This window comes from Rhineura floridana, chromosome 3, assembly GCF_030035675.1.
Source record: "Rhineura floridana isolate rRhiFlo1 chromosome 3, rRhiFlo1.hap2, whole genome shotgun sequence".
Lineage (NCBI taxonomy): Eukaryota > Metazoa > Chordata > Lepidosauria > Squamata > Rhineuridae > Rhineura > Rhineura floridana.
Genome location: NC_084482.1, coordinates 216,131,315 through 216,155,841, shown reverse-complemented (window position 1 = coordinate 216,155,841; position 24,527 = coordinate 216,131,315). Strand labels below are relative to the sequence as shown.

The window sequence follows — 24,527 nt, the reverse complement described above, 5'->3', positions numbered from 1 at the left end:
ATTGCGGAATTCCAATACAAAATCTACTACAGATGTTTTGTACTCTCCCAGGGTTCCTTCCCATGAATTTTTTAATAGTTCCAAAGGTCCCCTCACTTTTCTAGTGAACATGAGTTCAAAGGGTGAGAAGCCTGTTGACTCTTGAGGGACTTCTCTGTATGCAAATAAGAAGCATCCCAAACGTTCATCCCAGTCTTGTGGGTGATCTTGAACATAGCTTCTTATCATGCCCTTCAAAACTCCATTGAATCTCTCAGTTAGCCCATTAGTGGCGGGATGGTAAGTAGTGGTCTTTAGATGTTTTAGACCACAACATTTCCACATACATTGCATCACTTCTCCCATGAATACACTGCCTTGATCCGTCAGCACTTCATGAGGGAAACTCAGCCTCATAAAGATTTTTAATAAAGCCTCTGCCACTACAGGGGCTTCTACAGATCTCAGTGCTTCTGCGTCTGGGTACCTGGTGGCAAAATCCACCACCACCACTAGATATTTCTTGCCATGCCTTGTGGGTTTGGAAAAAGGGCCCACCAAATCTATTCCCACTCTATGAAAGGGTTGTCCAATTATAGGAAGGGGCTTTAAGGGTGCCTTGGTCTTTACTCCACTCTTTCCCACCTTTTGGCATATTCCACAAGATAGACAATGTTGTTTTACATCCTTGGAGATACTTGGCCAATAATAATGTGCAGCCAATCTCCTCTTGGTCTTTTTTATTCCCAGATGTCCTGCACATGGGACATCGTGGGCTACCTCTAGCAATCTGGTTCTGTATTTGCTAGGTACTATCAATTGCTTCACTGGTTCACATTCATCCTTTCTCTCAGCAGGCATCCACAGTCTATATAAAATCCCATTCTCACACACAACTTGATTCCTCAGTTTGTCAGTGAAAGGAATCTGTTGGGTCAGAGCTTGTTCCTTTATCTGCTTCAGACTTATATCTTGATGCAGCTCTTCCCTGAATTGCTCTGCTTCTTCCCCAGAGACCACTTGATACATTTTGTCTCCTTCAGCAGGCCTGCTAGTGGTTGCTATGGTAACCTGAGGCTGGTTAACAGATTCCACCCTGTTTGTTTCACCCCCCCTTAATATGGCTTCTTTTTCTCTGCCAATTTGCTGTCTGGTCACTACATAGATCTTTCCTTGGGCGCCCATTACATCCCTTCCCAGTATTACTGGTTCTTGTTGCTGAGCATTAATGCCTACTTTATATCGGCCCTCTCGACCCCTCTCCAAGTCATTTCCACCAGGGCCACAGGCAAACTTTCTGGTTGACCCCTCACTCCTTGGATAGTCACAGTTTCCTGAGGTAATATTACCTCAGATTTTATTAAATCTGGCCTCAGTAATGTCTGAGCGGCACCAGTATCAAGCAATGCCCAATAATTTGCCCCTTGTACTCTCACTTCCTCTCTCAGACTTGAATCAAGGTCTGTTACTTCTGTCCAGTTTATCTGGCAAAACTGAACCTTTTTCGCTGTTTCTAAAGCCTTGGGCTCTGTTTTCACTGCCCTTGTCTGAGCAGGATTACTAATGGGGTTGGCAACCTCACATTGAAAACGTAGGTGCCCCGGTCTACCACATTTGTAGCATACTTTCTCCTCACTTTTAGGGTACACAGATCCACTCTGGGGTGTCCTGTGCCCTTCAGATTTTAATGGAGGACTCACTCGCTGTGGATCCACATCCCTTCTGCCAGCACTATATGGTCTGGGTTTAAACTCTCTTGATGTTTTCCCCACCTAGCCAGTTCTATTAGAGGCGAAGTGATCCGCCATCTCTGCGGCCTCCTGCACCGATGTAGGGGAACGGTCTTTGACCAGGAGCCTTATTTCTGGTGGTAACTGATGGTATAATTGATCCAGTATCATGAGGCTTTTCACCTCTTCCACTGACTGAGCTTTGGCACTACTCATCCACTTTCCAAATATATCCATCAACTTTGCTCCCAGTTCCACAAAAGACCTCCCTGTCTGTATCTGGCAGTTTCTGAAAAGTTTTCTAAAATAATCAGGCCCCAGTCTGAATCTTTTAAACACTGCTTCTTTGAATTCAGCGTAGGTGACGGGCTTGTCTGAGGGGAAATATTGGTATACCTCAGCCAATTCCCCTTTAATCAGGTTTGATAAATACTGCATGTATTTATCTTCAGGTAGCCCCCACAACTGAGCTGCTTTTTCAAAGGTGCTGAGGTAAATTTGAGGATCTTGACCAGGCTCATAGACAGCAAAGTCCTTTGGAGTAATTTTTATTTTTGCTCCATCTCTGTCCTTTCTTGTTTCATCAGAATGAAACTTCTCTCTTTCAAATTTTAACTTTTCTACTTGTAATTCGGCATCCACTGCTCGTTGTTTCTCCCTCTCCTCAAACCCCATTCTCATTTTCTCAGCTTCCATCCTCAATCTCTCAGCTTCCAACTCTCGCTGTTTATCTTTTTCCTCAGCCTCCATCCTCAATCTCTCAGCTTCCAACTCTCTGTTTTTCCTTCTCTGCACCTTCCATCCTCAACTTCTCTCTCAAGTACTCTATATAAGCGGGATTGCTTAAATATCCTTCTGGGGTCTCTTCTCTGACAGGTTGTTTTTGCTGGGCAGTTGCAAATCCTATAAGTGCTACCCTCAATTCATCTACCCCTTTACCCTCATGAGGTAAATTGAATGTTATGCACTTCTCCACCAGCTCCTCTCTTTTCATTTTTATGTATTCAGCCATGGTGTTTGAGTTCACTCACTCTTTGCCACACACTCTTTGCCAGTCACTCTCACAAGAAATCTTGTTTTGTTATTTCTGTTTGCCACACAACTATTAGGGATTGTCTAGTATTCATATCTCACTGCTACAGCCAACACCTGTGACGTAGTCTCCTTTGTCACCACGTGTCTTTGGGACTCTCTTTGGTTCGTATCTGGATTCTCTGTTGTTCGTATCCCACCGCTACCACCACATGTGATGCGTCCTTCCCTGGCTCTCCCTGTCAGGTTCCTACCTGCTCGTGGTTACTGCCTGTCTCTAGGCACCACCAGGGACTCCACCAGTCCGGACCGCTCTCTCTTATGATTTCTCTCCCCGCTCTAGCACAGATCTCAACAGATCCCCCTGCTAGGCAACCACCAGTAACGTCCCAATACTAGTATTCCCAGAGACTCTGAATGCTGGTATTGTTATTCTCTTCACCGCTGCCATCATTTGTTACAGTTCCCCTTCAGCCTTGGTCATTACCTTACCCTCCCTTCTGGTCTGTGAAACCCCAGCCAAGGATCAGGCCTTTGGTAAACCAAATTAAGTATTTATTAAAGATAACAAAGCTAACAAGATTAACAAGATTTCTTCTTAAGGCACATAAGCATATGGTTTTACTCAATACTAATCCGAACTCCACCTCCCTCCTGGTAAACAACTCTCTAAACCCCACCAAGCAATCCACTCTTTCTCTTCTCCCCCCAGATTCCACAATTCACCACCTCACATTCACCCAGATTTACCTGTCATCCTTTCATTTATACTGTCAGCCATTTTAAACATTCAGCCAATCATCAAGCATTCTATTGCCTATTCACTCCCCCTCCTCTTTCACTACTTACCATGTATACTCTAAACAACCAGCACTTACCATATATACACTAATATATAGGAACATCACAATCTGCGACAAATCGGAAGTCAAGAAGATTTTTTTATTGTATTATTATGTTTTTGTTGTTTGGTTTTGTTTTGTTTGTCTTCTGAAAATTTGAATAAAAATTATTAATAAAAAAAAAAAAGCTACTGCTATATGTAGCCTCTGGCTACCCACCCCTGCAAATTACAGGTGTACTAACTAAATTCCTTGTCTTCAGTGAAGCCCACCACCTTCTCATCAGAGCCCCTGGGTGGGGCAGGTGTAGCTAATTAACCCTATGATCCCTAAAAAACCAGACAAGCAGTAGTTTACCTGTTCATATAATACAAAGCAGGATATAAAAGCAAGGCCCATACAAACAGTCCGTATCAGCAAAGTCTGTTTCCTTCATAAGAGGACTAGATCTTTAGAGATTCTTTGGATCTTTCCAGAAGACAAAACAGGTTCTCAGAAACGGAGATATCTATTTGCTTAAAGCATTTTTGTCCTGCTCTTCCAGGGGGGAAAAAAAGCTTCCAGAGTAGCTTTCAAATATCTACTGTCTCAGACGCCTCTTGAAGTATCATCACAGTGTTGGGTTTAAGCAATGTGCATGAGAGAGGAAGGTGGGACTGGTTATTCTCAATTCCGCTGTTGCATATATACTTTGCTAGATAGGACTACAGAGTATTCCTATTTCATTTAAACCGAACACAGAGAACATGGCATTGTGCTTCCTGAGGTGGAGGGGGCAGTTTTCATCTATGTTTGGATACTATTGAGCACCATTTTGAATCAAGATGGCAAACGCAACGTTGCAAACTGCACCATTTTGGATGACTCCAATGATAACGTCACCCAATTTGATATGGCCATTCCACAGATGGAGAAGGCAGATTTGGTCTGTTTGGATGCCGATGGACACCATTTTGAATCAAAATGGCACACCACTATGTTCCAAACTGCACCAGTTTGGACACCTCTGAAGATATTGTTGCCCAATCTGGCGTAATGGTTCCCGAGAGCAAGGAGCAGATTTTGTCTACATTCAGATGCCATCAGACACCATTTTGATTCAGAATGGCAGATGGGACCATTCCAAACTGATTCAGAAGCCTCTGAACATATCCTTGTCAAAAGCAGTCTGATGGTTCCTGAGCCAGAGGAGTTGGGTTTGGATGCCACCAGATATAATTTTGAATCAAGATGATAGACCAAACTTTTCCAAACTGCTGATTTAAACCTCTCCAGATATCGTTGCCTAATGTGGCACAACAGTTCTTGAGATTTGGTCTTTGGATGATGTCAAGACACCATTTTGAATCAAGATGTCAAACTGAACGATTCCAAACTGCACTGATTTGGGCAACTTTGAAGATATCGTCACCCAGTTTACTGTGATGGTTTCAAACTGCTTCAATTTGGATGCTTCTGAAGACACTGTAGCCCAATTTGGCATGATGTCTCCTGAGAGCAAGGAGCAGGTTTTGGACATAGTTGTGAACTATGGACATTTTGGCCTACATTTGGACATTTTGAACCATGATGGGAGATCAAACCATTCCAAACTGCATCACTTTGGGTACCTCTGAAAATATTTTTTTGGAACAGTTTGATTGTTATCTTGGATCACCGTGAGGTCATATTGGGCAACAATATTTTCAGAGATTTTAAAATTTGGCTGTATGTGCCTGTCTCCAGCAGGGGAATGCACTGGGGAAGCAGACCCTAAAAGGGATTGAAAAGAGGGTGGCTGAGACTGCAAAGTTCCCAAGTCATACAGAGGCCTAACCCCAGGACAAGCAGGGTGGAGAGGAGGAGGAGAGAAAAACCAGCTACCACCCATGAGTTGGTCCAGCACCAGAACTTGGTCGATCTCTCACCATCAGTCATGGTCTCTATGGTGATGTCAAAGGCTACTGCAGGAGTTGGTTTGGGGCAGCAGTGAGAGAGATGGGTTCTCATAATGTAGAGGAACTGGTGGCAGTCACATAAGTAGCAGCCATAGAGTGGGAGGAGGTGGCATTGTCAGTGGTGACGGTAGTAGTTGTGTCTCAGCTGAGTGTGGTACAGGCCCCGTTGGGGACAGGAGGGCAGATGGAGAGGCTCTGCAGCCTTATTTCACTGCTACTGCAAGGTGGCACTTGAGGAAGGACCCTGGTGGAGCTCATCCGATAGGAACTAAGTAAGTTTCTGCTAAGGCAGAGAAGCGAATTGGAGCACATCTGCTATGTTAGGCAAAGGATCTGAAGATTCCTATTCCTTTTTGCCAGCTGGGGGTCCAGTATCTATGGCAGGGGTCTCCAGCCTCTTGGGCCCTGTGAGCGGACTGGGAATTTAGAGAAAGAGCCTGGGGAGGGTGTAGCCAATCCTGAACTTTCTGCAGGAATCTGGCCAGTCACAAAGTGGCAAAGAGGTAAAAGATCAAGGATTTTTTTTAAAAAAAAATAGAAACATGATGGATTTGCATGATTTTTAAGCAAAGATACCCTCTCACCTCCCAAATCATCAAGTGAAACATGCTTAGATGTTTAATGACTGTACAGTAAAAATCACCAATCCAGTGATTGCCAGCATCACCATGGCACAACAATATCAATCCAGAGATATCGGTGCCAGTTTTAATATGATGGGTTCTTCCCTGGATGTCAAGTAAAAATCTTCCAAATACAGCAGGACCCATTTTAATTCTACTGGATTAAACTTTTAGCCAAACACCATAGAAAAGCAGAGTGTGTGTGTGTCTGAGTGTGGGCTGTCTGGGAGAGTGTGTGTGGGGGAGTGGCTTCATTTCCTCTGTCTATAGCAGAGGTGGGGAATCTCAGGTTTGCAAGATTAATGTGGCCCTCTAGGCTTGACCATCTGGCTCTCTGACCCCGCACAAGCCATGTTCCATCCACCAGGCTACATCTCTTGCCAGCCCAGCTCCAAATTAAAATGGAAGTTAAATTGTGAGAAAATTGGATTCCATATTCAAACCCCTTCTATAGTTTCCTTCCTGTGTGAGTTCTTTTGATGAGAAGCTTGGTGTGTCTTTTCACTCCAAGCATTTATGCAGATTCTCCCCTGTGAATTCAATACTCCATGCATTTGTGTGGTTTCTTCCCTGGATAAAGTCTTTGATGCTAAGTGAGACTATTCTACTGCATGAAGATCTTTTCATATTCCAGACATTTAAATAGTTTCCCCCTTGTGTGAATTCTTTGATGAGTAGTGAGACAATGTTTCTGCGTGAAGCTCCTTCCACACTCCAAGCATTTATAGGGTCTCTCCCCCGTATGAATTCTTTGATGAGAAGTGAGATGTGTCTTCCGTGTGAAGCTTTTTCCACACTCCAAACATTTGTAGGGTTTCTCCCCTGTATGAATTCTTTGATGAGAAGTGAGATGTGTCTTCCGTGTGAAGCTTTTTCCACACTCCAAGCATTTGTATGGCTTCTCCCCTGTGTGAATACTTTGATGCCAGGTGAGACCTGTCTTATGTCTGAAGCTTTTTCCACACTCCAAGCATTTAAATGGTTTCTCCTCTATGTGAATTCTTTGATGCGAAGTGAGATATAACTTATTACTGAAGCATTTTTCACATGCCAAGCATTTAAATGGTTTCTCCCCTGTGTGAATTCTTTGATGAGAAGTGAGGTATGACTTTCTCCTGAAACTCTTTCCACATTCAAAGCATTTATATGGGTTTTCCCCTGTGTGAATACTTTGATGCAAAGTGAGATGTGACTTAAGACTGAAGCTCTTTTCACATTCAAAGCACTTATATGGTTTCTCCCCTGTATGAATTCTTTGATGCAAAGTGAGACTTATCTTCTGTGTGAAGCTCTTTCGACACTCCAAGCATTCGTATGGTTTCTCCCCTGTATGAATTCTTTGATGAGAAGTGAGATGAGTCTTCCGTGTGAAGCTCTTTCCACACTCCAAGCATTTGTAGGGTTTCTCCCCTGTGTGAAAACTTTCATGCGAAGTGAGACCTGTCTTGTACCTGAAGCTCTTTCCACACTTCAAGCATTTAAATGGTTTCACCTCTGTGTGAATTCTTTGATGAGAGGTGAGATATAACTTATTACTGAAGCACTTTTCACATGCCAAGCATTTAAATGGTTTCTCCCCTGTGTGAATTCTTTGATGAAAAGTGAGGTATGACTTACTACTGAAACTCTTTCCACATTCAAAACATTTATATGGGTATTCCCCTGTGTGAATACTTCGATGCAAAGTGAGATGTGACTTAAGACTGAAGCTCTTTTCACATTCAGAGCACTTATATGGTTTCTCCCCTGTGTGAGTTCTTTGATGCAAAGTGAGACCTATCTTCTGTGTGAAGCTCTTTCCACACTCCAAGCATTTAAATGGTTTATCTCCTCTGTGAATTCTTTGATGAGCAGTGAGATATGACTTAAGACAGAAGCTCTTTCCACACTGAAAGCATTTATATGGTTTCTCCCCTGTATGGATCCTTTGGTGGATAATAAAGGAAGAACTTTGAGAAAAGCTGTTTCCACACTGAAAGCATTTGTATGGTTTTTCTCCTGTGTGAATTCTTGAATGAGTAGTGAGATTCGTCTTCTGAGAGAAGCTTTTTCCACAGTCCAAACATTTATATGGTTTCTCCCCTGTATGGATCCTTTGATGACAAATAAGGTCAGAATTGTAACGAAAGCTCTTTTCGCAAGCCAAGCATTTATATGGTTTCTCCCCAGTATGGATCCTTTGATGCGTTGTAAGTAAATAATTTTGACAAAAGCTCTTTCCACACTCCAAGCATTTGTATTTTTTCTTTCCTGTGTGGATTTTGTAATGACCTTTAAACGTTGACTTAGAATAGAAACTATTCTGACGCACACAACATGTATCTGTTAGTTTTCCTCTTTGTAGCTTTTCATGGACTTGGACTTGATCGCAGTCACGGCCCTGAGAAGTAGGGGATTTATTACTCCATGTCTCTTCTCCAGCTCTCCTCCTCTGCTGCTCCCTGTCTATACATGTGGCTGTTATTGGGAATGCCCCATTTAGTTTTCCCATATTCTCAGTTTCCCATTCATGACCTGTTGCAAAAAAAATAGAGGAAATTGTTAAAAGAACCTGAGGGAGAAATGGTGCCTCAAATCATTGTACAACCACACATAATGCTTTTGATAATGGAAGATCAGAAAAGTGTTAACTGGGAGGCAGATCTTACCATCCACGTAGCTGCTGCAGACAAATGGTGAGGTGGGAGGAGGTGATCTAGCCCAGCTGTGGCTGCAGGGACAGGGGGGAGGAGTTGCTGTGGCCCACAGAACTTCCATCTCCATCACCAGAAAACAGAGCTGTCTTGAAGCTGGCTGTGAGGGCCTGCGCCTGGCGTTGGGCCAAGGAGACAGCAAACCAGTGCTTCTGGTGCTGTACCCTCCAACCCTGCTGCCCAGCGGCTTCTCTTTTTAAGCTGGTGGAGGCAATCTTGGCTGGAATGACAGCCTGACCACTGTTGTCCATGCACTGGTAGTCTCCAGACTGGATTTCTGTAGTGCACTGTATATGGGGCTGCACTTGAGATTGGTCTGGAAGCTGTAGCTCATGCACAATGCAGCAGCTGGACTACTCACTAGGGCAGGATATCGCCAACGTGTTACCCTGCCGCTGAAAGTACTGCACTGGCTGCCATTCAGCTACTGGGCTAAGTTCAAGGTGCTGGGTTTGGTCTATTTAGCCCTAGTCAGCTTGGAACCAGGATACCTGAAAAACTGTCCTGCCCTGTGTATACCAAATCGACCTCTCTGTTCTGTAGGTGAGGGCCTCCTGTAGAAACCATCTCATCAGGAGGTCCGTTCCGCACAACACAGGAGTCAGGGCCTTATTGTTATGGCCCCTAACCCTTTGAAATTCCCTCCCTTTGAAATTCCCTCCAGGTGCAGTCTCTGTTGGCTTTTGGTGGCTCCTGAAGAACTTCCTGCTTCAAGACACTGTTTAAGTAGAGACCTGTATTCCACTATGCATCTGGATTGGATTTTTTTTTAGATGCTTTGTTTTTAGGATGCTTTGTTTTTTAAAGATTTAAATGTTTATCATTTGTTCTTTGTCCTTTTAGGAGGACCTGGGGGCCCCCCCGATATCAATTAAATCAATCAATCAATAAAACACAGGAAATGACCGAAATGCTCATTATTACATTTTCTAAATGATATTGTCAACTATGCACACAAAGAGCCTTACCGAGAGAGGTGACAATCCGACAGCTCTCCTCCATGACTTCCCTGTGCAGCGCCCTCTGGTCAGGATCCAGCAAAGCCCACTCCTCTTCGGTGAAATCCATAGCAATCTCCTCAAAGGAGATGGGACCCTGAGAGGTAAGGAAATATTTGTCACTTTACAGATAACAAAGATTATTAGCTACAAGTATCCGAAAGTCTCATCAAGGAAGGGAAGCTGAGTACTACCCTAAAGAAATTAAACCTCCTCGAGTGCCATTCACAGCCTCCCTAGTGGGCAGCTTTGACAGAAGTAAAGAGAAAGAGAGAAGTTTATTCAGGCCCAAGGAGGTGAGCAGAGGAGAGAGGGATCTGGGCTGCCCCCAGCCTCTCTCCCTGCCCCGCTGATCCTTCCCCCTACCTGATCCGCTTCCACAGTAGCTGCTTCCTTCCCACCATAAGGAAGAGACGGCTGAGGAGGTCTTGCTGGCCTCATTTCACCATCTGCGAGAGAGAAAAGTGATGGGAAGCCAGTAGCACATGCTGCTCTCAGAGATTAAGTGACTTACGTCTAAATTCCACTGACATTGCAAAATATCTCATCTCTCATATATATCTTGGTTCTTCCTACATATTGCATAGTTCAGTTGCGTGAAACAATTCTCCCCATTTAGGCTCGGCCAGAAATCCAAGTAGCGAATTATATCCTGAACTATAGAAAAATATATTCATTGCTGAAGTGTGGAAAGGTTGGGGAGAAGCGTCCCTCCCCCACCAAAAACAAACAGATTAAGGAGAACGTAACAGAACCCGGGAATTTCTGGCATAATTAATACAGGGAGATCAAGTCAATTCTTACTGAGTGAGATGGCATGCATGTAAATCTCTTGAATGCCCGACAGAGCCTCCTGTGACTCCAAGTCCATTTCTGCAAACAGATCTTTTACCTGAAAAAACAGTAAGGATATTTGAGACAGTAAATGGAGAGGAGGATTATAAAAAACATGATAGAGGCAAAAGTCCATGGGGAGTTTGGGACATTCCTCTGTGGATGATTTCCAGCAAAGGGTTGGACAATTACAGAGTCTTTCAAGATCTCCTTCCTCACATTCTGAGCCCCTCAGGAAGTACCAAAATGAAAAACTCTCTCACCTGCTGCTTGGCCTGTTTCTTGTCTTCTGCTCGGCTCAGGAGGAAACCTTCGGCCAGGGCCACCGCCTGGGAAGTGGTCTCCGCTCCACATTCCCTCACCCAGCTCTCCATCTCCGGTGGAAGGACAGCCAGGAACTGCTCCAGGATCACCAAGTCCAGGATCTCATTCTTCGTGTGTTGCTCTGGCTTCAGCCACTCATGACAGAGAGTGTGGAGTCGGCTACAAACCTCTCGGGGCCCTTTGCCCTCCTGGTAGCAGAACTGCCTGAAACGCTGGCACTGAACATCTGAGCTGAGGGTGTCCTCCTTACCCAGGAACTTCTGCGCTGTTCTTTCCCAGAATTCCCCAGGGCTCCCAGTCTGGATGATATATGGACCTCTTCCTGCTTCACAGCCAGCTGAGTCCATCTTTGATTTCTATGGTCGAAGGAAGCCTCTAACTGGGCCCAAGAGACTCCACTTCTTCTACTAAATGTTGTCCTTGTCGGAGGTACTATCCAGTCCTGCAAAGCCAAAGGATTGTTTGGTAGGTGAATTATAACACTCAGGACAGGACTTTCCGTTCCCCGAGGAAAAGCGGATGAGTATGGATAGCAACCAGGTTATCCGGCAGAAGGAAAGGCAGTTGAATGCTAAGATGCAAAGCAAAATGGAAGATTTGTTTGGGAGGTTCCTTCATGTGAAGTGCATGGAGTAAAGCCTTCAGTCTGGTTGAGAATCAGAAGGTGCAACATCCCTCCCAGAGGTCTGCCCCCTACAGCCCATGGGAGCATAAGAATAACTTGGCTGCTTTATTGGACCAAAGGCCCATCCAGTCTGGCGTCCTGTTCTCACAGATGCCAACCAGATGCCCCACTGGGAAGCCGGCAAGCAGGCTATAAGCAACAGCAATTCTCCTCTCTTGTGATACCCAACTATTGGCATTCAGAGGCATCCAACCCTGCTGATGGCCGCAACTCAGACGTCATCCATTAGCAGCCTTTGATAACGGTATCTTTCATCAATTTGTCTAACCCCAAATTTAGAGCTGTCCAAGCTGGTTGCCATCACTCCACATCGCGGAAGGAAATGCCACAGTTTTAGCTATGCACTGTGTCAAGAAGTACTTCTGGAAGCCTTTTCCGAATCTCCTCCCCCCCCCTTCACCTTCATTGGATGGCCCTGCATTCTAGCATTAGGAGAGAGGGACAAAAGTTAAAGCTGGAAACCATAGTGCCTTGGCGTTGTGCTTCATCAAATGTACTCCTCAGCTGAAGAAGTCTCAGGTGATTAATTTTCAAACTTGTAGACAGTTTATTCCCCTATTGAACTCACTTATGCATGAAACTTACATTTCCGACTTAGAAAGTCTGCAGCTCCTGTTACCTGGTATACTTCCTCCATATGAAGAGGCTCTAAACCTCTCACTACTAGGCGGTACCTTGCTGGGGCAGATCACAGATGCACCCGGGGCAGCCTCCTGTTCCCAGCAGCGGCCCCCCTTTCCTTCCGAGGACCCCACAAGCTTTGCACCCGATATTTGCTCGGCAATGCCTTTCCGCCTTTTAAGTTTTTCCACCCGCTTTCTTGTGTTCCAAGAGTCTCCGCCTTCGGCCACGTGCAAAAATGCAGCGGAGGACAAAATTGGCGAGAGGGGAGGCGAGTGTCCCGTCAATGGAACCCCCCCACCTTCCCAATCGGAGTCCTGCCCCCTTCTCTGCCCCTCCTCACTTTCCCAGCCCCCCTCACCTTGCACCCCACAGCACCTCGGAGCGCTCACCGGGTCCCAGGAGAGAATGCATCCAATGGAGCCCTTCGCGAAAGAGTCCAGCGGAGAAGGCGGGGCAGGAAGCGGCTCGGGCCGACCCCCCCTCATCCCATTCCTCTCTAGGAATTCGGTTCACTTTCTTTAACCCTTCCGCGGCCAAACACCGTTCTCCTCCTCTCTCCAAGAAGCGCGCATTGCTCAGGAGCCTCTTTCCCCCTCTCCCGAAGAAGGGAGCCGGCAGGGAAGCACGTCTGGGTTGGTTTGTGTGTTTTCCTTTCCCCGTCTTTCCCCCCAGGCCAAAACTCCTCTCAATTGTTTTTTCCCAGAAGTATTTCTATACCACCATCTCAATACGCTCCACTGTGTTGAGGGGAATCGGAGCCCAAGAACCTCTGGAGGGCCGAAGGTGCCTCAGTCAACCCTAAAACGAAACAAGCAACAGCAACAGAAAAGTTTTTAGCAAGCGCGGAGAACTGTACAGGAATAATGGACTGCCTAAGTCGATCCCGACTTCTCGCGACCGCTTCTTCATGGTAAGCGGTATTCAGAGGGGGCTTACCATTGCCTCCCTCTGAGGCTGAGAGCCAGTGACTGGCCCAAGGTCAAAGGGCAGGGAGTTCCACAGTTCCTCTCCTCTTTGACCCTCTGGCCAAGTGAAAAGGGGCAGACTCCTGACATCAGGTGCTTGTAAAGACGGCCCAGAAACGCTAGAAGCAGCCCCAGAGAGCAGGAGATGGTTCCGCTCACTCAGTAGTGCTAACGACCAGGGGCGGTGCGGATCCTGCAACCTCCCCAAGGCAACCCAGGAAAAGCAGAGGGGGGTTCTGGGTGGGGAAAAAATGACGGTGTCTCACTTTTCCTTTTTCAAAAGCGTCAAGTTCCTCGCCTGCATGTCCTCAGCATACCGGTGGCGGTCCTCGGATGACAAAAGGCTCCCCGCGCGAAGCGCCTTTCTCGGGCAGAGGAGGAGAAGGTTGGCCGCGGAAGGGTTAAGGAAAGTGAACTGGGCTCCTAGAGAGGAAGGGGATTTGCGGTGAGGGAGGCAGGGGTCCTCCCGAGCGACTTGGGATCCGCTTCCCGCCGCGCCTTCGCTGCTGGACTCTTTGCCAAGGGCTGCGCTTGGTGCCTCCCTCCCGGGATCGGGTGAGCTCTCAGTGGCGCTGCGGTGAACAGGGGTGCCTGGGGAAGTGAGGGGGGGAAACCAGCTCTTCAAATGGGGAGAGAAGGGGGCAGAGCTTCTGACTGGACGGCAGAGGATCCCTTTGATCTCGCCCCCCATACCAGCCTCTCCCCTCTGGCGCGTCTTTGCGCGGGGCCGAGCCGTGATCGGAGGGGGAGAGTCTCCCGGCCGGAGGCGAAGGCCTCGGAAAGTGGGCGCAAAAAGGGGGGAAGGGAGTGGGGGCTCCTGGGGGGGGGAGAGACGGGATATACATTTAAAGGATTATAATAATAGCAGGAAGAAAATCGGGAGCGGAGAAAATGCCTCCGTAGAGCAGAGCTGGTGGATCCCAATTCCTGTGGGGCGCAAAACTGGTGGTCTTCCCCGGCACTGTTGGGAACAGGAAGCTGCCCCTGGTGAATCGTTGATCTGCTCCCGCAAGGCAGCTCCTTAGCTGTCAGAGGAGTGGAACCTCCATGTGTAGAGGTAGTGTACCAGATAGTAGACAATGAAGAATGTTACTTAGTTTTTAAATTAAACAATTAAATATCTGTCTAAATAACGGAGGGAGGAGGTATAATTTACCTTGAAATGTGTTAGATGTAACAGAGCTCAGTAAACTGTTGACAAACCTGCAAATTAATCAACCAGCATCTCTGTAGTTGAGGACATCAAGATAGTTGGGGCTGTTTAGATTAGAAGCCAAGAAAAAGGAGAGAGTTGATAAAGGGGTGTAAAAGTAAGAGACCGTGGATGGAGAAATGTTTCTTCATCCCTCATAATGCTTGCACCCAGGTCCATCCCAGAAAGCTGAAGGGGAGGGGGGAGATTCAGCACATTGTTAAAACGATGGAAGTTGCTGCAGCTGCTTAGACAGTTTCAAAAGGGGATTAAACCTTATTTATTTGTGTATGTATGTACCACTTTTCAAGCGGGCCTCACAAAGTGCTTTACGTAAGATTATTATAGCAATACATACTGATTTTTTTTTTAAAAAAAATGTTAAAATAAAATAGAAACAATACCATTTTTTGTTTAAGAAGAAACTGCTCAGAGCAAGATGCCCGTGTGGTGACAGCTGGGGAAGGAAGGGAGAGGCCACCGTCTCTCGTACATGAAGGACAAAGCTATCCATGCCTCCTAGTAATATTGTTCATTGATTTATATACCACTTAGGTGCCAAAATGGCTCCTAGTGATCATGTGTCCATTCCCTCCAGCACCAGCAGCTCAATGCCTCTGAATACCAGTTGCCGGGAATCACAAGTGGGAGAATTGCTGTTGCTCATGTCCTGCTTGCCGGCTTCCCAGTGGGGCATCGGGTTGGCCATTGTGAGAAAAGGATGCTGGACTGGATCTAATCTTTGGTCCAGTCCAACAGCCAACTTCTTCTTAGGCTCCCTTGAGCTGCAGAGGAAAGACCTCTGGGAGGGATACGGAACCTTCTGGTTCTCAACCAGATTGAAGGCTTTAATCCGTGGAAGGAAACTCCCAAAAAGTATCCTATTTGTCTTTCTCTTTTAGCATTGAGCTAATTTCCCTTCTGGAGGGTGACCTGGTTGTTATCCAAGCTCATCCACATTTCCTCAGGGAAAGTCTTCCTCTCCTGAAAGGGTTGTAATCTGCTCACCAAACAATGTTTTGGCTTTTGTAGGACATGGTAGTACCCCAAATAAGGACAGCATTTGGCAGATGTGAGAGAAGTCTCTTGGGCCCTGTCGGAGGCTTCCTTGGAGCACAGAAATCAAAGATGGAAGACTCAGCTTGCCCTGAAGCAGGAAGATGTCCATATATCATCCATGCTGGGAGCCCTGGGGAATTCTGGGAAAGAACCAGGCAGATGATCCTGGGTGAGGACACCCTTAGCTCAGATGTACAGTGCTGGCGTTTCAGGCAGTTCTACTACCAGGAGGTCAAAGGGCCCCGAGATGTATGCAGCCGACTCCACCACCTTTGCCATGAGTGGCTGAAGCCAGAGTGCCACACAAAGAATGAGATGTTGGACCTGGTGATCCTGGAACAGTTCCTGACTGTCCTTCCACCAGAGATGGAGAACTGGGTGAGGGAATGTGGAGCGGAGACCACTTCCCAGGCAGTGGCCCTGGCAGAAGGTTTCCTCCTAAGCCGGGCAGAGGACAAGAAGCAGGCAGAGCAGAAGGTGAGAGAGAGTTTCATCCCGGTACTTGCAAGAGCCCCAGAATCTGAGGAGGGAGGTCTTGAAACACTCTATAATTGTCAAACCTTTTCTGGAAATTGACGGAGGAATTTCCTGAACTCCCCAAGACTTTTTGCGTCTATCGTCCATTTTCTATTCTGTCTCCCCATTCACTGCCTTCAATATCCTATTTTTTTTTTCAGGTGAAGGGTCTGTTTGCAGAAGTGGCCACTGATTTCCTGGAGTCACAGGAGGCACTGTTGGGGGCCAGAGAGTTTTCCCTGCAAAGGGAGACCATTTGGGAGAGTGACAGATGTGCCACCTCATTCGGTAAGAATTGACTTGATCTCCCTCTGTTGATTATACCAGAGATTCATATAATTCCTTCATGTTCTCCTGAATCTTTGTTGGTGAGAGATGCTTCTCTGCAGCCTTTGCTATGCTTCATCAATGTATTTTCAGTACTTATTTATTACTTATTTATTATTTGATTCATATTCCGCCCTTCGTCCCAGCAGTAGCCTAGGGCAGCAAACAAAAGCACTTTGTTGTTGTTATGTGCCTCCAAGTCGATTACGACTTATGGCGACCCTATGAATCAGTGACCTCCAAAAGCATCTGTCATGAACCACCCTGTTCAGATCTTGTAAGTTCAGGTCTGTGGCTTCTTTTATGGAATCAATCCATCTCTTTTTTGGTTTTCCTCTTTTTCTCCTCCCTTCTGTTTTTCCCAGCATTACTGTCTTGTCTAGTGAAAAATAATAAAAACAGACTTTAAAACAAAACGTCTTTTAAAACATTTTTTTTAAAAAGCTTTCAAGTCATCTTTAAAAAAAGGGTTAAAAACATATTGTTTTTTAAAAAAAGGAAACATTTGAAAACATATTAAAAAGCAGTTCCAACACAGACGCAGACTGGGATAAGGTCTCTACTTAAAAGGCTTGTTGAAAGAGGAAAGGCTTCAATAGGCACCGAAAAGATAATAGAGATGGCACCTGTCTAATATTTAAGGGGAGGGAATTCCACAGGGTAGGTGCCGCCACACTAAAGGTCCATTTCCTATGTTGTGCAGAATGGACCTCTTGATAAGATGGTATCTGCCGTAGGCCCTCACTTGCAGAGCGCAGTGATCGACTGGGTATATAAAGGATAAGACAGTATTTCAGGTATCCTGGTCCCAAGCTGTATAGGGCTTTGTTACATTTTCATGTTACATGTAACTTGAGCATTGAGAACTGGGAAGTCTTGGCCCATGAACGTCCCAAATGGAGGTTGGCTATTATCAGGTGCTTTGGACTTCGAAGAAGCACGAGTACAGGGCGAACAGGACAAACGAGCTAAGCGGAAGGCACGTCAAACAAATCCTCATCATGACCATCTTCCATCTGGAAACCTATGTCCTCACTGTGGGAGGCTGTGTGGATCCAGAATTGGCCTCCACAGTCATGGACCCACTGTTAAAGACCTTATCTTGGAAGACAATCTTACTCGGCCACGAGTGATCGCCAATGAATGAACGAGGGCTTTGTACACCAAGACTAGAACCTTGAACTTGGTCTGGTAGCAAATGTGCAGCTAGTGCAATTCTTTCAGCAGCGGGTGACATGTTGGTGATACCCTGCCCTAGTGAACAGTCTGGCCACCGCATTTTGCACCAGCTGCAGGTTCCAGACCAACCTCAAGGGCAGCCCCACATAGAGCGCATTACAGTAATCCAGCATGGAGGTTATCAGTGTGTGGACAACAGTGGTCAGGCTATCCCAGTCCAAAAACGGCTGCAGCTGTCTTACCAGTCAAAGCTGGTAAAAAGCACTCCTAGCCACAGAGGTCACCTAGGCCTCTAGCAACAAAGATTGATCCAGGAGCACCCCCAGACTATGGACCTGCTCTTTCAGAGGGAGTATGACCCCATCCAAAGCAGGCAACTGACCAATTATCTGAAATTGGGAACTACCAACGCACAACACCTCTGTCTTACTAGGATTCAGACTCAGTTTATTGGCCCTCATCCAGCCCACCACCGAGTCCAGGGCTTACTTGAGGATTTATACCACTTCTTGCATTTCCCAATGGGGAGATTTGTTCTTTCACACAACTTTTTAAAATGTGTAGGAAGAACCAAAACACATACAATGAATGAGGTGTTTTGCAATGTTAGCATGTAGTTAGACATGCATCACTTAACCTCTGAGACACCAATTTCTTCCCACCAATTTTCTGTCTCGCAGGTGATGAAATGAGGCCAGCAAGACCTCCTCAACCGTCTCTTCTTTGTGGTGGAGAAGAAGAAGCTGCTGTGAAGGAGGACCAGGTATGGGGGAAAGGATCAGTGGGGGGAGAAGGACTGGGGGGTGCCTCTGTCCTCTGCTCACCTCCTGGGCCTGGATGAATTTCTCTCCTCCTCTTTGCTTCTGTCAGAGTTGCCCACTCGGGAGGCTGTGAATGCCACTCGAAAAGGTCTCGTTTCTGCAGGACAGTATTCAGCCTCCCTTCCTTGATGAGTCTTCTGGATATTGATAGCTAATAATATTTCTGTTATCTCTAAAGAAGCAAATATTTCCTTTCCTCTCAGGGTCCCGTGTCCTTTGAGGAGGTGGCTGTGCATTTCACCGAGGAGGAGTGGGCCCTGCTGGATCCTGACCAGAGGGCGCTGCACAGGGAAGTCACGGAGGAGAATGGTCGGATTCTCACCTCACTCGGTAAGGCTCCCTGGCTGCATAACTGGCAACAATATAAATTTGAATATATAATACTGAGCATTTTTGAACCACCTCCACCCCAAGACATGGCACACTAATCCATTCTATACATCTTAATCTGCACACCACCCCTGCAGGAGAGGATATCCACCCTCCAATCTATGGACCATGCCTTCCTGCATGTGGAACAAAATCTAAATCAAGGGCATACCCTGCCCTGTGTCATATCAGCAAGAACTGGAGACAGACCCATGGTCATCATAGAAGCCATGGAGTCCCAAACTGAAACACTAGCAGTAACCTCAGCATGGATATTGAAATCATCCATAACAATCATTGTGAACTCCTCCAACAGCACAACTGAGATTGCCTCCGCTAGCTCAGTCAGAGAAGCTGGTGGGCAGCAGGATGGACGGGGCACCAGCAGCAACCCTAGTTTACTGTCTCCTTCGCCCAACTCCAGGTGCAAGCCCTCACAGCCGGCTCCAAGGCAGAATGGTTTCCTGGTGGTGGAGATGGAAGTTCTATGGACCACAGAATTCCCTCCCCCCAATCCCTGCAGCCTGTGCTGATGTTGCACTGAGTATCCGTGTGGGCACAGCTGGGTTAGATCATTCCTCCCACTTCACCCAGATTCTCTGTCGATCTGGTGTTAAACAACAGCACACACAGGCCAGTGGAACAGCAGAAGTCCAACTAGAAACTGGTCCATGGGAGGAGTGGGAATGGGGAAGAAGATATAAATAGGTTTGACCTCTTCTTCCATGGTTAACTTGTCACTTCCCCCGGACTATACCTTCTTCTACACATGATCACTGAAACCAGGGTGGCATCACACATGTCCCTCTTTCCCAAGACTCCAAAATATTTTAGCACCTCACATTGGCTCATTTAACCCATTTTTGCACGCCCTGACTGGCAGAACGTCTCCAATGTTACATGTCAGCGCATCGAAGGGCACTTTCACAGATCCTTTGTGAAGGACTTGGTCTTTGCTATCCTGGTCAATTAATACGGACTTTGTCTTTTAGGGAATGCTCTTTATGAGACAGGAATGCATGTCTATTTGTTTGTTTAGGGAGTTACAGGGTTCACCTGCCCAAATTACCTGGTCTGACTGATCACATCACCTGGCCTGGGGCCTCAAATTTCAGGGCAGTGAAAACTCCAGATCTCTTGTCTGAGGCCAGGAAAAATAAAGGCGCTATAGTTTCCTGCTGCTGGTACCCTGGGCAAGAATACTTCCTGTTGGCTGAATCATGGTGGGCGGAGCCTATGATTGACAAGGAGAGTTTTTATGAAAGAATAGCCATTCTGGAGTTCTTTAGAATGAGGTGTGCTCTCACTGCGGTAAGATGCCTGGAAGATAGAAAACAAATTGCTGAGTCTGGAAGGAAGGCTTCAAAGAACAAAGGCTGCTACTCAAGAGTAAGATTCTCTCGAGTTTCTGGCCTGTTGAGACTAGGGTAAATTAATTGCATTCATCCAGTTATAATTGGGTTTAGCTCCACAAGGATATCCTGGGTTTCCTGTAATTTTTTCTGCATCACAAGTAGTAACATCTTTCTGTATTGCATATGTTTCTGCTAGTCTCATATGGGAAATTTGGCCTGTTTTATAAGGGGCAGAGGAAGGCAATGGTAAACCACCTCTGAATACCCCTTACCGTGAAAACCCTATTCATAGGATCCCCATAAGTCAGAATCTAATTGACTTGAAGGCAGTCCATTTATAAGGGGCAGCCTTCTTAAATGCTGTAATTACTTATCTGGTGGAAGTGAGAACCTCAAAAGGAGTGTGAAAGAGAGGTATACTGTCTGTAGACAGATCTCCCCCAGATCACTAGGGACCCTGCGTTGCTGCTTGTGCCTGCCAATCACATTCCCTGACAGTGAATGACAGTGACAGTAAATGCACAGGGTTGTTCTGCACCACAATCCTGTCATGAGAGTGATTCTAGTCGTTCACCCACCGAACTTGATGTCTGAGCTGGGAGCTCAGCTCTGGGCTCCAAACAGAATCAAATAGTCTATAGAACACCAGCTGTCTGTTTAGCTGTTGGCAGCAGCAGCTAGATGGATGGTAGGTTTTGCCTCCTAGCTAAGGTTTTTCAGTTATTCCGTTATCAAAAGCACTGTGTGTGGTTGTTCATTGATTTGAGGCTCCCGCAGGCTCTTAACAGTTTTCTTTTACCCTTGCCACAGGTTATGAATGGGAAACCGAGAATCAGGGAGAACTACATGGGATGTTCCCCAAAGGAGCCGCGTGTCTTAAGGGGGAGCAGCAGAGAAGGAGGACTGTAGAAGAGAAGAGGAGGAATAAATCCCCTACTTCTCAGGGCAGTGACGGCCATCAAATCCCAATCCAAGAGATCACTACACATCAAAGAACTCAAACAGTGGAGAAATCATATAAATGCTTGGAATGTGGAAAGAGCTTCACACGTAAGGATAGTCTCTCTACACATCTAAGAAACCACACAGGAGAGAAACCATATAAATGCTTGGAGTGTGGAAACAGCTTCCGTCAGCAGGCACATCTCACTTCTCATCAAAGAATTCACACAGGAGAGAAACCATTTAAATGCCTGGAGTGTGGAAAGAGCTTCACACGTAAGGATAGTCTCACCACTCATCAAAGAATTCATACAGGGGATAAACCATTTAAATGTTTGGAGTGTGGAAAGAGGTTCTTTTCAAAGGCAGACCTCACTGTTCATCAAAGAATTCACACAGGGGATAAACCATACAAATGCTCTGAATGTGGAAAGAGCTTCATTAGAAAGTTTCATCTCACTTCTCATCAAAGAATTCACACAGGGGATAAACCATACAAATGCTCTGAATGTGGAAAGAGCTTCATTAGAAAGTCTCATCTCACTTCTCATCAAACAATACACACAGGGCAGGAACCACTTAAATGCTTGGAATGTGGAAAGAGCTGTCTGAAGACAAATCTCACTTTTCATCAAAGAATTCATACAGGGGAGAAACCATTTATATGCTTGGAGTGTGGAAATAGCTTCACATGTAAGGAGAGTCTCAATACTCATCAAATAATTCACACAGGGGAGAAACCATATACATGCTCTGAATGTGGAAAGAGCTTCCGTCAGCAGGCACATCTCAGTTGTCATCAAATAAGACACACAGGGGAGAAACCATTTAAATGCTTGGAGTGTGGAAAGAGCTTCATACGTAAGGGTAGTCTCATTTCTCATCAAAGAATTCACACGGGATAAACCATTTAAATGTTTGGACTGTGGAAAGAGCTTATTTTGGAAGATGGAGCTCACTACTCATCAAAGAGTTCACAGAGGGGAGAAACCATATAAATATAAGCGCTTCATTATAAAGTCTCATCTCATCAAACAATACACACAGGAGAGGAACCATATAAATGCTTGAGGTGTGGAAAGAGCTTCACACGTAAGGATAGGCTCACTACTCATCAAAGAATTCACATAGGGTAGAAACCTTATAAATGCTCTGAATGTAGAAGGAGCTTCATTAGAAAGTCTCATCTCATTTCTCATCAAAGACTTCACACGGGATAAACCATTTAAATGTTTGGAGTGTGGGAAGAGCTTCTTTTGGAAGACAGGCCTCGCTACTCATCAAAGAATTCACACAGGTGAGAAACCATATAAATGCTTTGACTGTGGAAATAGCTTCCATCAGCAGGCACATTTCACTTCTCATAAAACAACACACACAGCGGACGAACCATTTAAATGCTTGGAGTGTGGAAAGAGCTTCTGCTTGAAGAAAACTCACTTTTCTTCAAAGAACTCACACAGTAGAGAAACCGTTTAAATGCTTGGAATGTGGAAAGAGCTTCATGCATAAGGATAGTCTCACTACTCATCAAAGAATTCACACGGGATAAACCATTTAAGTGTTTAGAGTGTGGAAAGAGCTTCTTTTGGAAAACAGACCTTACCGCTCATCAAAGAATTCACACGGGAGAAACCATATAAATGCTCTGAATGTGGAAAGAGCTTCTGTCAGCAGGCACATCTCACTTCCCATCAAAGAATTCATACGGGGACAAACCATACAATTGTTTGGAGTGTGGAAAGAGCTTCACGCGGAAGAGGAGTCTCACTTCACATCAATATATTCACACAGGCGAGAAACCATTCAAATGTTTGTAGTGTGGAAAGAGCCTCTGTCTGAAGGCACAGCTCACTTCTCATCAAAGAATTCACACGGGACAAACCATACAGTTGTTTGGAGTGTGGAAAGAGCTTCACGCAGAAGAGGAATCTCACTTCGCATTAGTATATTCACACAGGCAAGAAACCATGTAAATGCTTGAAGTGTGGAAAAATCTGTCAGAAGGCATATCTCATTTTGCATCAAAGGATTTATACAGGGAAGGAACCTTAGAAATGCATGCCCTACTCATCAATTAATTCACAACAGAGAAACTGAATAAATGCTTGGAATGTGGAAAGACACGCCACACTTCTTATCAAAAGTGTTCATAGAAGAGGGCAGTCTGGAAGAGGGTTGAATATGATTCTGTCACTGTTTAACCTTCATTTCAGATTGGAGATAGGGTGGTGAGGGATGTGGCCTGGAGGATGGAGGATGGCTTCTGCGGGGATCTGAGAGCCAGATGGTGAGGCCTTGAGACCCACATTCATCTCCCAAGCCTAAGGTTCCTCAACTCTGCTGTAGACAGAGATTAACAGATACCACTCCACCACACACGTTCCCAGAAAGCCAACGCCCATGTTTGAAAAATTGAAAATGTTATTAATTATATTCTCAGTGGGCATAAATAAAGGGGTCTATCACCAGGGGTTTCTCAGAGTGGGATAGAATTCACCCCCACAATGAGGTTTGTAAGAGTTTTCCATTGCAGTACTACAGCTGCATCCTGTTTTGCTCTGAGTGGGATGAAATTGAGAAGTATAGCATCACAATGGAGTATGTGTGTGTAAGCCTAAAATGCAAAATATATTCAGCCTAAGGGTTTTGACATAAATTAATATGTTATTAGGTGGGTTTGGCACACCAGGAAAGTATGTCGCTCCCTGACCATACAGAGATGGACCCTGTGTTGTCTGAACCTAACATTTAGGACCAGAAGCCTGAGCATTGCTTTTGGGGAAAGGGGTGTGTCCCTCTGCTGAGTTCCACCGCTGGCAGAGTATCAAGGATCTTTCTCAGTACTTGTAAGTATCCATTTTTAGTAGCTTTGCTGTCTGAAAGTGAGTGTGTGTATGCTTGTATTATTTTTTCTGATTTTAATAAATAATTTATATCTTAGGTCATGGTTTTAGCATTGTTTGCAATAAATCAAAGTTGTGAATTGGGAGGGGAGGAGTTTTGGCTGACATAGAGGAGGCTTACGTTCTTTGGCCTCTGGGCTGGCAGTGAGTTCTGAGTAGTGGAAATCATCCATGGAGGAATGTCCCAAACACCCCAATGCCTTTTGCTTCTATCCATTTTCTATTCTGTCCCCCATTCACTGCCTCCAATATCCTCACTTTTATTTCAGGTCAAGGGACTGTTTGCAGAAGTGGCCACTGATTTCCTGGAGTCACAGAAGGCGCCATCAGATGCCATTCTTTTGAGTTTTTCACCTGTTCAGACTAGAGCAATAGCATTCATCCAGTTATAATTTGTTTTAGCTCCACAAAGATATTCTAGGTTGTCTACAGTTCTTTTCTACATCATGAGTGGTGGCATCTTTCTGTATTGCATATCTTTCTGCCAATCTCATTTTTTTCTTTTAGTAAACTCTGTAATTGTTTATAAACCTGGTGTGGTCTCTCTCTAATGTCGTCACTCACACCTGAAACCATTATACCATACTTCCTCCAG

The 24,527-nt window shown here is 45.5% G+C and overlaps 2 protein-coding genes across 9 annotated transcripts; one reads left to right on the top strand and one right to left on the bottom strand.

Moving 5' to 3' along the window:
* Positions 1-3,451: 3,451 nt before the first annotated feature.
* Positions 3,452-13,638, bottom strand: LOC133381568 (zinc finger protein 420-like). Of its 5 annotated transcripts, none has more exons than XM_061620835.1 (7): positions 13,533-13,638; positions 12,660-13,099; positions 10,932-11,434; positions 10,639-10,726; positions 10,201-10,283; positions 9,805-9,931; positions 3,452-8,657 (listed from the first exon to the last, which is right to left on the bottom strand). In XM_061620835.1, exons 3-7 carry the CDS (start codon positions 11,337-11,339, stop codon positions 6,748-6,750), a joined length of 2,616 nt encoding a protein of 871 aa, XP_061476819.1. In that variant the 5' UTR covers positions 11,340-11,434; positions 12,660-13,099; positions 13,533-13,638; the 3' UTR covers positions 3,452-6,747. The 5 variants fall into 5 exon arrangements, with proteins under 5 accessions (XP_061476819.1, XP_061476818.1, XP_061476822.1 ...); XM_061620834.1 differs by lacking the exon at positions 13,533-13,638 and adding an exon at positions 13,238-13,357; XM_061620838.1 differs by lacking the exon at positions 13,533-13,638 and adding an exon at positions 13,238-13,357 and having other exon boundaries at positions 12,677-13,099.
* Positions 12,808-24,412, top strand: LOC133381594 (zinc finger protein 586-like). 4 transcript variants are annotated; one of them, XR_009761703.1, is made up of 9 exons: positions 12,808-13,211; positions 13,550-13,821; positions 14,132-14,323; positions 15,491-15,994; positions 16,195-16,321; positions 18,220-18,302; positions 18,564-18,690; positions 20,895-23,875; positions 24,202-24,412. XR_009761703.1 is itself a non-coding variant. In XM_061620915.1 (8 exons), the coding sequence occupies exons 4-8, from the start codon at positions 15,494-15,496 to the stop codon at positions 21,929-21,931; spliced, it is 1,875 nt and encodes a 624-aa protein (XP_061476899.1). In that variant the 5' UTR covers positions 12,808-13,211; positions 13,550-13,821; positions 14,135-14,323; positions 15,491-15,493; the 3' UTR covers positions 21,932-24,412. The 4 variants fall into 4 exon arrangements, 3 of the variants coding, with proteins under 3 accessions (XP_061476899.1, XP_061476897.1, XP_061476898.1); XM_061620915.1 differs by having other exon boundaries at positions 14,135-14,323; positions 20,895-24,412; XM_061620913.1 differs by having other exon boundaries at positions 20,895-24,412.
* The last annotated feature ends 115 nt before the right edge of the window (positions 24,413-24,527 follow it).